The 12,370-nt window shown below is 46.3% G+C and overlaps 1 protein-coding gene across 2 annotated transcripts in view; it reads right to left on the bottom strand.

The window, feature by feature from the left end:
* LOC146181062 (glutamate receptor ionotropic, NMDA 3A-like) overlaps positions 1–12,370 on the bottom strand; it is a 101,938-nt gene that overhangs the window by 77,367 nt on the left and 12,201 nt on the right. Inside the window, exon 2 of one of the 2 annotated variants that reach the window (XM_084577846.1) lies at positions 7,619–7,641. The exons of the other annotated variant lie outside the window; for it this stretch is intronic. Coding sequence (XP_084433972.1) covers positions 7,619–7,641 — 23 coding nt within the window. The remainder of the gene's footprint in view (positions 1–7,618; positions 7,642–12,370) is intronic. 2 annotated transcript variants of the gene reach the window in all.

The raw sequence follows: 12,370 nt of genomic DNA, 5'->3' as shown, positions 1-12,370 counted from the left end.
ACAACAGGTAAACATTCGTTGGCAGGATAGCTCCCGCCGCAAACGGTGGTGACCTGCCTGCCCCAGCCCCATCGCAATGTCAGCGCACGTTAAAGATGTCAGCGCAGGTTAAAGATCCTCAGGTGGTCGAAGTTACCCCGTAGCCCTCCACTACGGCTCCCCTTTCTTTCCTTCCACTTTCACTCCCACCTTCCTCCCTTCCCTTATGGCGCGGCTCAGATGTACACAGAGCAAGTGTGACAGATACTGCGCCTTCCCTTCCTGTGAACCAATTATCTTATCAGTAGTCGATCTTAGTTTGCATATACCGGGAAGCCAAGGGTCGCTTTGTATAGTGTTCTAATTATGCTATTATGTGCATCTTTGCCCGTACGACGCAGATGATAGTACGGGCAGCCGTACATGATTCTGTTTATCACGATGACTTGAATTCTCCTGCACAGGTCGTCCTCTCTCATACCCCTGCGACGTGGGGCAATGAGCCTCATCAGCCCACCTATCTTGTATGCCGTGACGCGTAGTCGGCGTATAGCTTCTGTGTTCTGCGTATTATTCTGAATCAACATTCCGAAACTCTGATCGTGGCTACCGGGGGTATTGGATCGTTGTCAATGTGTAACTGGATGGGTTCTGGATAATCTGGTTCTGCCTGTGAAGCTTGTTTCTTCCTTATAACTAAGAGTTCCGATTTAGCCTGTGAACACGTAAGGCTGTTTTTCTGCACGTAAGACTGTTCCGTGTCGATAGCTCGTTGTAATGACTCTGTAATCGCTCCATCGGAGCCAGAATTGGTCCATATGGTGATGTCGGCGACGTATATGGAATAATGTACGTGTGGGATATCATCTAACAGACGCGGGAGGCCACTCATAGCGATGTTGAAGAGAACAAAGTACGGCGCCTTGCAGTGTTCCTCTCGCCCCTAGTGTAATTCTGTCGCTAGTTTTTTTTTTTTATTTTGCACTGTGAATCCTATCAGGGATTGTAACAGGAAGGGCTGTGAGCATATTATACTAAAGCCTAAAAGCATACTTAATAATATATGGTGTTGAGTGTTACATGCAGATTACAACAATCGAAGAAAAAACGGTATTGGTTTGGTTTGTGGGGTTTGACGTCCCAAACCAACTCAGGCTGTGAGAGACGCCGTAGCGGAGGACGCCGGAAATTTCGACCACTTGGAGTTCTTTTACGTGCGCTGACATTGCACAGCACATGAACGCCTTGCTTTTCGCCTCCATCGAAAGCGGCCACCGAGGCCGGGATTCGATCCCGCGTCCTTGGGAACAGTAGTCGAGCGCCGTAACCACTGCACCACCCCGGCGGGGTGAAAAAAGGGCATATCACATATAGTGATTACAGTCAACCAAATGGAGCGTAGCCGTACGCGCGTCCAGAAAGGTAGCGATGTAGTGATATGTCCGTTTGCCTACGTTCATCTGTGAGCGGTCAGTGAGGATGGAAGCGTGTGACACATTGTCGAAGGCTTTGCTCACATCGAGTCCCAGGATGGTTCGCGTGACTCTTATACGATTTGGATCTAGAATGTCATGTTGTATTTGCCACCAGATGTCCTGAGCCGAAAGACCTGCTCGAAACCCAATCATGGACGCGGGAAACATGGCTTCTGCATCGGTGTGCATGAGGAGCCTGTTTAAGGCAACATTTCCTTTATACTTCCCGAGACATGACTAGCGAGATTGGGCGGAGGTTCCCCATCTCGAGTCTTGTGCCCGGTTTAGGTATCAAAATAAATTTAGCGTGTTTCCGTTCGTAAGGAACGCTGCCCTCTGTCCAGAAACTGTTGAAGAGGTCCGTATGAGCCTCTACTGACTGGTCCTCTAAGTTGCGCAACATCTTATTGGTGATGCGATCTCCCTCCGGAGCCGAGGTGGTGTTAATTTGGTTAAGAGCAGCTATGATCTCTGCTCCGGTAAGACGATATCCATGTGAGGATTATCCAATCCTGAGTACCCATCTAGCGTGGGTATATCGTGGGAGGTGTTAACGTACTGATCTTTTAAAGTGTCTGTGAGCTCTTCGTCGGTGCCTTGGAAAGATTGCGACATCCAATGTAGGTTCTTGTGGGATCGGCCTTAGTCGTCGTATGATAGAGTAAATGTCTAAATTGAAGCCATGTGCTTATGTTTCCCAGTTTCACATTAATGCGGTCGCAAGTATAATGGCACTGTTCTGGGCTAAGTTTCCACGAGGAATTTTTAAACTTCGATAATGGTGATTTTTACTCCATCGAGCAGGAATACCGCTATGTGTTTCCAATATGTGCACTAGCTTAACATCCGGGCTGGAACCGCTATCCTCTAGTGTCAACGTTTTTGAAGTGTTTGCGGCGTCTTTCTACAGACGCTCCGCCCATCCAACCCAGCTGTTCCTCCTCACCCCAACCCCACTCGGGAGGACTGGGAGGCGACCCTGCTCGGCTGCTATGACCTGCAGGCCCAAAAGGCTTTGGTCGAGCGCTCCCGGGCAGCGGCCGATGCCACTGGGGTCCCGTACTAGGGACCCCACCCAGTATCTGTAAGGGCTGGATGTTCATAGATCCGGCGGATGCATACATCCACCCCTTTTGGATCAATAAACGTTTGTCACCACCACCACCGTCCATTGTGTTAAATAAACTATACCTTCCGCTGGCCTTTTGGAGCGGACATATCTGAAGGCGTCCCAATTTGTGTGCTTCACCTCCTGGCGACGGTTTTTGCAATGCGTGGCTCAGAAAGTGGTACACAGTACATAGTGATCGCTTTCTATGTTTGTATTCAGATTTTCCCATCTCGCACCGGGGATTTTCTGGCAAAGGTAAGACCAAGGCACGTATCCCTGGTTACACTGCGCGTAGGTTTATCAGGGCCGACGAGTAAGGTATGCCCTAGCGTCTGAGCTTCTCCCATGATTTAGTTCCCTTTCTACAGTTAACTGAGTAGCCGCATTCTGCATGGGGTGCGTTAAAGTCTCCAACAGTCAGCAACCTTCCATTTTGAGCGGGCTGCATGCGCCTTGAAAAGAGTGTGGCTTTCAGGCATGCAGACATTGATGAGAGGAAAATACGGCAGTATTTTCGCGAAGACGTTGCGAGTGTTACTGATGTCTTGAAGACACAAGACAAAGTGCCTGAGTGGCTTCCGATAATGGAAGTGTTGCTCCACATGCCCGATTTGTAATGGATCATGCAGTCCGAAATCGCGTGGTTTTAACCCATGTTGTGTTTTTGTGGAGTGATGTTTTTTATGCGTAAAATCTGGTTACTAATTTGGCAATAAAGAAAAAAGAAAGATTCTGTGGCGGAGTTGAGCAACATTTCCATGCACAAATTCCTGATTTTTAATGGATCACGTAGTCCAAATCGCGTGGTTTTAACCCATGTTGTGCGTTTGTCGCGTAATATTCTGTGTGTGCGTGTTGAGTAATGTTTGTTTTTGCAATAAATTTGACAATGAAGAAAAAAAAGTTCAGTGGCGGAGTGGTTGCGTGCTCGCCTCCCACTCCGAAGGAACCCTGTTCGACTTCGTGGGCTTCCAAAAACTTCTATTGTTTCCTCAGTTTTTTTCTAATTTCGCGTCAAAACCACTACGTCGACATCGGTTATGATTCGACACGTTGCCCTTAATGTTATCGCATTAAACTGCGCTTGTGACTGAGGCTTTATGGCAACCATAAGGTAGAGACTCTCACTACATCTAGCTACACACACAGCATTATAATGGCCGTCTATCTCAGCGGTCACGGCTGTGAACATGTACGGCGATATACTGCAGAGGCAGTGCAATTGGTGTGCCAGTGCAGATTCAGACGTAAGATATCTTAAATCAGGCTTTATAGGATGACGTCACGCGTGTGCTCACAATCAGCCCATTTGAACACTCCGGATAGACCTTTTGACGCCACTACTATTGTGTTGTAACTTTAGCTTCAGAATATGTCTGTCCTCCACTGAAGAACATCACCTTCACTCTAAAATGTTACGATTTAATTTATGTGCTCGATATTAAAACGAATGGCCAGAATATTTTGCCATCAAGCTCTATGATTCTTGACACAGCTGTACCCACGTTGCAAATTATTTGCACCCTCGACAAATCATACAGAAGTCGTATGCCGGCGATTTTCTTTCTTGCCAGTTCACTGCACTACATTTTTTTCATCCACCGCCAATTGACCCATTCATTTGCCAAAAGCATTTCGCCAAGTGCAGTTTAGAAAAGAATTTATTGTTCGCTACAATAGCAAAACCGATATTTAATTTCGGAGTAGGTTCAGCATCAGCTAGCGAAACTTTTTTTGAACGTTGATAGTCATTACACTACTGGCTTGAACTCCTTGTCTGTTCATAAAGACGAGAGGGGCCTCATACGGCGAATTTTACCTCTCAATCTCTACAATCTGACATTTCGAAATATGTCATGTACCTTTTAAGTGAATTTCTGAGATGAACGCACTTTAACTGCGGCACTCATCGTTCGACTCTATTATTACGGCGCTTTGTTTGCCTTTTCCTTTTACCCTTGTCCCTTGCCTCGTTTTAAAATAACGATAACTAACGTCACCACAACGCAGCAAAAGTACGTACGCCTGGTGTGAGCCTAGAAGGTCTCCCTTCCCTCTTTCGCTTCCTCAGCGGTTCACGACAGCGAAAAAAGTTCGGCACGGAAACTGGAGACATACGGTAGTCCCATAAAGCTACCCGTAAACGTGCGGTGCGCTAGAGGGTGCTAGTCTGTCATTCTACTATACGCACCCTGCTGTCGGCCTCTGTCGTAGTTTCCGGCTCGCAGCCTGTACCTTTTAAGCCCGGCCGGCCTCAAGAAGACAATAGGCCCTGTGGCCACCAGGTGTTCCTGATAGGGTCCTTTTGTCCCAATGGACAAAACAGTGAGGGTGGGCGGTTCGCGTCCTCAACGAAAAATAAAAAGATCGATCACTGAAGATAAAAACACAGCTAGATGGGATAGTTGCTGCAGGAGGCTAATAGGGAAAAAGAGAGAGATGGCAGAAAAAAAGGAAGAAAGCAGCCGCGTATCCCAATGAAAGCGAAAGGATGTAGTCGATCTCACAAAGGCGTCTTCCGCCACACAACAGCCACAGTTAATCGTTACGTCGAACAGGCCGCCTTTTCAGCCATTCTTGCCCTCTTCCGCTTTCTCTCCTTCGCTTTGAACCCCTTCGCCCTCCTCCTTCCCAACTGATCTGGCGCAAACAGGCGACAAACCCCCGTAAGCGCGAAGGCTTTTTTCTCCTCTTTATCTTAAAGAAAGGAGGCCGACGACTCCAAGGAGAACGAAAAAAGAAAACGCTACCGCCAATAAGGGAGGAGGACGAAGGATACAGAAAGGCATTTCGCACCTTCCTCGCCAATTCTTTAGCCCGGCAGTGACATCGAAAAGAGACGATACATTGACAGAGGCAGTGTCCTTGTTTTGTACTCTTTTTCAATCAATTGTCACGCCTATGTTTGCTTTGTTTTTATTTTATTCTACCTAGATGTTGACCCTCTTCCTTCCTTTACTGGGAGCGGGTATTCAGTTCGGCCTTTTAGATCGGCGGCCATTGCGTTTAAAAATGGCTACGTCGTGACAGAATCCTTTACGACCATCTTCCTTCTTTGCCTTTCGTACCATAGTCTTTTCTTCCTCGTCGCCTTCGGAAGATATTCGAGCGGCTCGGTAACCGAAGGAAAGATCTGGGGAAGAGCGCCTCTTCTTGACCATGTCTCCACGATCGATACACTTGGGACGGGTCGAGGCAGCTTCGTCTTCGCCGTGGCAGCCCGCTTTCCTGATGACCCGATATATACACACTGGCAACCAGAAGAGGCGGGTACACACGACGCAAGAAAAAAGGGGAAGAAAGAAGGAACGGCTGGCTTTTTCATCCTCTAAAGCATCACCGCACCGTGCATCTGCTACCGCGTTTTTTAGACCAACCACCCCTGAGAAGAGGGTCCTTGTGCCGCTCTCAACACCGGTGGGCGACAGATTAATGAAGGAGCGAAATGGAATTCTTTTTCCTTGTGTTTCAGAAAACTGCAACGACCAAGGTTCCCTTCGGCTTTCACGTATATTGACTGAATTCCATTATCGAATTTTGGCTTTCTCAGTTCGCCGAATTGAAAACGCACATTAGCTATCCGACTATTCTTAGCCATCTAGATATTGTAGCGAATGCAGACGACGTCATGCCACGTTATCTTTGTACACTCCTTTGTTGCATCTTTCTGCACGAGAATGTTGAAGATGTTAGGCATCGTCAAATATTTCACTGCAATCCACATAACAAAATAAAAGATATTTTAGTGCGCGTGAGTAGAAATGCGAAATACATGCACTAGTTCGTTTTTTTCTCGCGTTTAGCCAAATGAACTTTTCCGAATTTCTCTCTTTACGTACGGCATGAATTCGACAATCCGGTCCTTCAGAGGCGTCTTTTGCCAGTCGACGTTTAGACTTATTATGAATACGCAGCCGCCTGTAAAGAGGCGATATGTGTACTTGACATCTACCGCCATCTGTCGCATACGTATGTCACGAATACAAACTGCGCATGGCCTCTGCGATTAGCTCCCTCTGAGCCGATCACTGAGGCCACGAGCTGCGCATGGGCAACTGAGCTTTTCAACCAGGGGGTGGGGCGAATGAGCAAAGGGACCATGTCAAATAGCGGATTGAGGCGCTGGTCAGGTTTAGGTTGCTGCCTTTTACCTATGCCAAATGCTAGCGTATCTTGAGTTTCATTTGTTGGGAATGTTTTCTCAAGAGCATGCGTAATTATCAGTGTGACTCGGCGGCTTAGTGGCATGAAATATGTTAATGAACCGGCGACCTGTAGATTCATGCCATTCAGGTACTTTGTCTTGGACAGCAATGTGCTGATATGTGGTATATGAAAACGTAATCACTATCGCTAGAAACCAAATTTCTAATTTTGTGAGGCGGAAGTGGGCGTGACAAGTGTTTTAGAACAATGACTTCTTGCGGTTGGCATGTTCCCGAGTCCCAGGAGAATAAAAAGAGTTTCATTATATTTTATGACAGTGTCGAAGCTGTTATCCAAACCGATATCATTTACTTAGACTTCGCCAAGGCATTCGATCGCGTTCCTCACCAGCGTCTCTTCTCCAAACTCTCAGGTCTGTCACTTAACCCTCTTGTCTTATCCTGGATCCACTGTTTCTTAACTAACCGTTTGCAATTCACCGTCATCTCCAATCACGCATCCGAAACTACTAGAGTAATCTCCGGGGTCCCTCAAGGATCGGTTCTTGCTCCGTTACGCTTCCTAATTTTCATTAACGATTTGCCATCTGGTATTTTATCATCCGTCCGTCTCTTTGCGGACGACTGCGTCATCTATCGCCGCATCATCAATAGCAGAAATCAGGAAATATTACAGGACGACCTAACCCGAATTCAGAAGGGGTGTTCCGACTGGCAAATGCAGCTCAATGTCTCGAAATGTAAATTCATGCACATTTCACGTAAACGTTCCATTCTTCATTTCTCGTACTCCCTGAGCTCCATAGCGCTCTCTCAAACATATTCATACAGGTATCTCGGCATCGAAATAACAACCAACTTAACTTGGGCTGACCACATCACCAAACTATGTGCTAGTGCTTCCAAATCACTCGGATTCATCAGGAGATCACTTTCTATGTCCACCGCAGCCACCAGACAACTAGCATATGAAACGTACATTCGGACTAAACTAGAATACGCCTCAACAATATGGAATCCTCACCAGACCTACTTGATAGATTCACTCGAAGCCATTCAGAATCGGGCAGCACGCTTCATTACCTCACAGTACAAATCGCAGTCCAGCATCACAGTCTTGAAATCATCTCTCGGTCTCAAATCATTAGCTTTCCGAAGGAAAATTTCTATTCTTTGTCTTTTTCACAAACTGTACTTTAACTTTCCAGCACTCCGAGAAAATCTTCTACGAGCTCCGGTACGATCATCGCGCCGTTTATTTAACTCTTTAAGTATACAGCGTTTGCACGGCTCCACCAATTCCTTCAATAAATCCTTCCTTCCCAGCGCGATTGAAAACTGGGATAACCTCCCCGAATACATTGCCATTGAGACTAATCTTTCTAGACTCAGACAGCTCCTAATCGACTATCTCAATGAAAATAAATAACCTTCCTGTACCTTATGTGAGCTACCAAGCCCTGCAGACTGACCAGCCGGTTTTACTTCCATAGCTGTTATTTGAAATTGTTTTATATTTTTGCCACTCTGCCATGACTTATCTGAATTTGTTACTCTTGTCTTTTTTCACCTTTTTTACCTGCTGTTTCTATTTTGTGTCTTTATGTTATTTTGTTATTTGTTTTATATATATATATATTTTTTTTCTATACTTCTATATTACTTTTATATTTATGATCATGTATGACTGCTGAACTACCCTATACTATCCCCCCCCCTTATGTAATGTCCCCAACGGGACCTTTAAGGGTTAATAAATGATGATGATGGACTGCTGAACAACCCTGTACTATCCCCCCCCCTTATGTAATGTCCCCAACGGGACCTTTAAGGGTTAATAAATAATGATGATGATGGTGATGATGATGAATGTCTAAAATAAATGCGTCCATCTTCTAGACGCAGAAGTCATAAAATCGTCGTTCTTTTCGCTAACGCTCATTGGATATTTGATTCGGAACAAAGTGCAGCAACCCGACTGCGCTCAGGGGACCATATGTAAATCTGCAGGTCTGGCCAATCACAGGTAATCCAAAATTCTAGACAGCACTTAGGACCACTAAAGTGATACGAGGCGAAAGCCATTATAGTGCGGTGAATCGTAGTCCTCCACTACGGCACCTCTATCTCGATCTCTTCTTTCACTCCCACTCTCTTCCCTTCCTTTACGGTGTGGCACATGTATCCGCGGAGATTTGTGACAGATCAGTTCAGTTCAGCTCAGTCGTTCAGTCGTGTCCGACTCTTCGTGACCTTATGGACCATGTCACGCCACGCTTTCCGGTCTCTCACTATCTTCCTAACATCACATAACTTCATCTGCCGTGCCTCGGGGATGCCATATAACCATCGCGTTCGCTGCCTACCCCTTCTCCGGCGACCCTCATCCTTTCCCAACATCAAATATTTCTCCAGCGATTCGTCTCTTCTCATCAGATGACCAAAGTAGCTGAGCTTTAACTTTAGAATTTGACCCTCCAATGAGCATTCAGGGTTTATGGTCGACAATATCGACTGATTTGATCTTCTGGCAGTCCAAGGAACTCTCAAGAGTCTTCGCCAGCGCCTTTTCTACTCTGAAAATCAATTTCAAACGCCGCTGATGCTTGCTGTACTGACGCCTCCTAGACATCTGGGAAGTAGTAGCGATTGGTTCACAGGTAGAGAAAGGCGCAGTATCTCTCACACTTGTTACAGTGGACACCTGAACCGCACCGTACGGGAAGGGAGGAAGGTGGGAGTGAGAGTGGAAAGAGAGAAAGAGGAGCCATAGTGGAGGGCTACGGAGTAATTTCGACCACCTGGGGATCTTTAACGTGCGCTAACATCGCACAGCACACGGACGCCTCTTCTTTTCTCCTCCATCGAAACGCAGCCGCCGGGGTCGGGATCGAACCCGGGTATTCCGGCACAGTAGTCGGGCGTCTTACCACTGCACCACCCAGGCGGAGCAGACATCTGGGTATGCTTTTGTTTGCGGTGTGGTGCGGCGTTCGATTACCGCCCGGACGCCTGGATCGGACGCCCGGTGGGGCCAGCTTTCAAGCAACCAGCATTTCATTGAACGAATCAAAGTTCGCCGGCGTTCTATAATTCATTTACAGGAAATTAAAGAAGCAGTATCTTATCACTCGTGAAATACCGCTGTAATCCTCACGGTAGACCAGAATTATGAAGAACGTTTAAGGAGCCGGTGCGTGGTCTCGTTGGTAAAGCGCTGGGCTGGGGATTAAAGGGCTGGAGGTTCGATTCCCGGTGGAGAAAAGGTTTATTTATTTATTTTAACTCTCTCTTTCTCTAAAGCGTGGCACCTCCGCAGAGAGAGCCTGTTGTCGGGCTGCGTTTCGATAAAGGCGAAACGAAGAGGCGTCGTGTGCTGTGCGATGTCAGCGCACGTTAAAGATCCCCAGGTGGTCGAAATTACTCCGTAGCCCTCCACTACGGCTCCTCTTTCTCTCTTTCCACTTTCACTCCCACCTTCCTCCCTTCCCTTACGGCGCGGTTCAGGTGTCCACAGAAAAAGAAGTGAGACAGTTACCGCGCCTTTCCCTGACTATAAATAAATAAATCAGGTGAGCCTGTTGTCAGCAGCGATAAGACATTAAAGGCTTCTGCCTTAATTTATCTGAAACCCTCATCGCGAATACACATGGTAGTGTGTGCGTGCGTGCACACGCGTGTGCGCGGTAGAGAGGACGGGCGTGGAGTCAGATCACGGTCAAGTCGATGCAGCTAGCCGTAAGCGGGTTATTTGCAGAAGTATGGGAGATGCCTTTTGCCCGCAGCGGGATGGTAATAGTGAACAGCGGTGGATAAAGGCGAGGCTAAGAGGTGAGGGAGAAATTTTTTTTTTTGTTTAGCTTTTGGAGAGACCTTGTAGAGCTGCAAAAAGATTTTCTCACCACTCTGACAGGTTCCTTTATTGTGAAGTGGTTACAATCGCTCAGGGATTGCAGGTTTTTATTAATTTCCTGTTAATACACACGTCCTCTGGCGGTGGGTGACATCTAAAATTGTAACGGTCACCGTACACGAGATAAAGAGTAAAATCTGCTATCTCCATCACAGACCTTACATCTTTCAAATAGTTTTATCACTCCGTTTTTCTCGATATGGAAGAGAATAACTGGCCGTGTCAAAGGGAGTCCCTCACTAGTGTCTTTATTATTGCTGGTTACTTGGCTGCCTAATGCATTACTCTCGCACTAATCGCTAGAATCACACCTTGTTCGCTTTTTATCCTGTGTAATTACAATGAAACGGGTTATATGGCAGGGGTATAATCAGGAAGCGAGGAGAACCGCTGAAGGGGAAGGGTTGCTTGCGCATCAGCCGGGAGTATAGTGCTCTAGAATATTGGACCTCGTTTTTCTTAATGCGACCCTTATGCTGATGATGATGACCCGTGAGGCAGTGCTAGATAAGGAAAGTAGGCCTGCGGTTGGACCTTGAGTGTGACTACCGCAAGTGGACACTAGACAGTCAGTTTGTCGAGAACCTCTGCGAATTTTCAAGGGTGACCAATTTACACTTCTTCTTCTGACTTTCTCCTACTTCCCCCTTCCTTTTTCGCTATGCCTGATGGCAAACGTCTCGAATAAAAAAAAAACGCCTTTTATTCGCTCGGATGTTACTTAAGTGCAGTATCTTCTGTCGCTGATCGTATTTTGCACAATTTGCGAATGACATAATATTTTACTTTGTAGCAACGAAAGAAACCGAATGACATTCGCTGTTTCGAATGACATTCATTTCGAATCTGCTAATGTTACAGAACCATTATTTCTCAGAAACTAGTTACGCTATGCAATTATACAAAAGAGCATACGTATTTTTTTCATGCCTTCATTGTAGTGCATGCAGCTTCTCCAGAGCACAGAACCTGGTGCCTCAGGATACTCTTTGACAAAGTCGTCTTGGAGGCGCTGTTTCCTCATGATTGCAAGGCTTCGCGTGACGGGGCCGTTGTCGTCTTGAATACATCAACCAAGGACCCCCTACCATATTTCTGCCATAAAATCTTCACTTCTGAGCTACTCAGGTAGTGCTTACATTACTACTATCCGAGAGAAATGGCACATGTATGTGAAAGATGGTTTGATTTTGACGTTTTCCGGCTGTGAGTATCACTTTATACTGTAAGGCAGACCGAAGTGAAGAGCTTCGAATTATTTTAGGCGATATCAGATTCTTTAATTTGAATCCTATGAGGCAGCAGTGGATATTTTTAGCGTGCTGCACCCACAACTGACCGTTTATGAATGTAGATGGAAATGCTTCAAATGTCCTGTAGTGCACAGAGCGCCTTGCCGCGGAAACCGCTGTGATCGCGTGATGCGATTCTGGAACCCGTGCTAGGGTTCAAGTTTTTATTACTTCAATCCTGAATTCAGCGGACAAATCAGCTTACTCCTGGTGCTCTAAACTTCTCATACACCACAAACTTTTGAGCTCAATATTCTTTCTACGCTGCGGCCAGTCAGTCAGAATTCCATAGACACCTGATGGAGCATGTTTTTATGAATAATTGTAAAGCAACTGTGGAATAGTCCAAGATAATTTATGGACATGTTGATAGAAATGGCCTAATGTTCGGATAGATAGCAAAATATTGCGTCTGAAGTTCTTCCTTAGCACGA

This window comes from Amblyomma maculatum, chromosome 8 (genome assembly GCF_055883805.1).
Source record: "Amblyomma maculatum isolate TAMU_Amacu chromosome 8, ASM5588380v1, whole genome shotgun sequence".
In the NCBI taxonomy this organism is placed as follows: domain Eukaryota; kingdom Metazoa; phylum Arthropoda; class Arachnida; order Ixodida; family Ixodidae; genus Amblyomma; species Amblyomma maculatum.
This window is presented reverse-complemented; position numbering and strand designations above follow the sequence as displayed.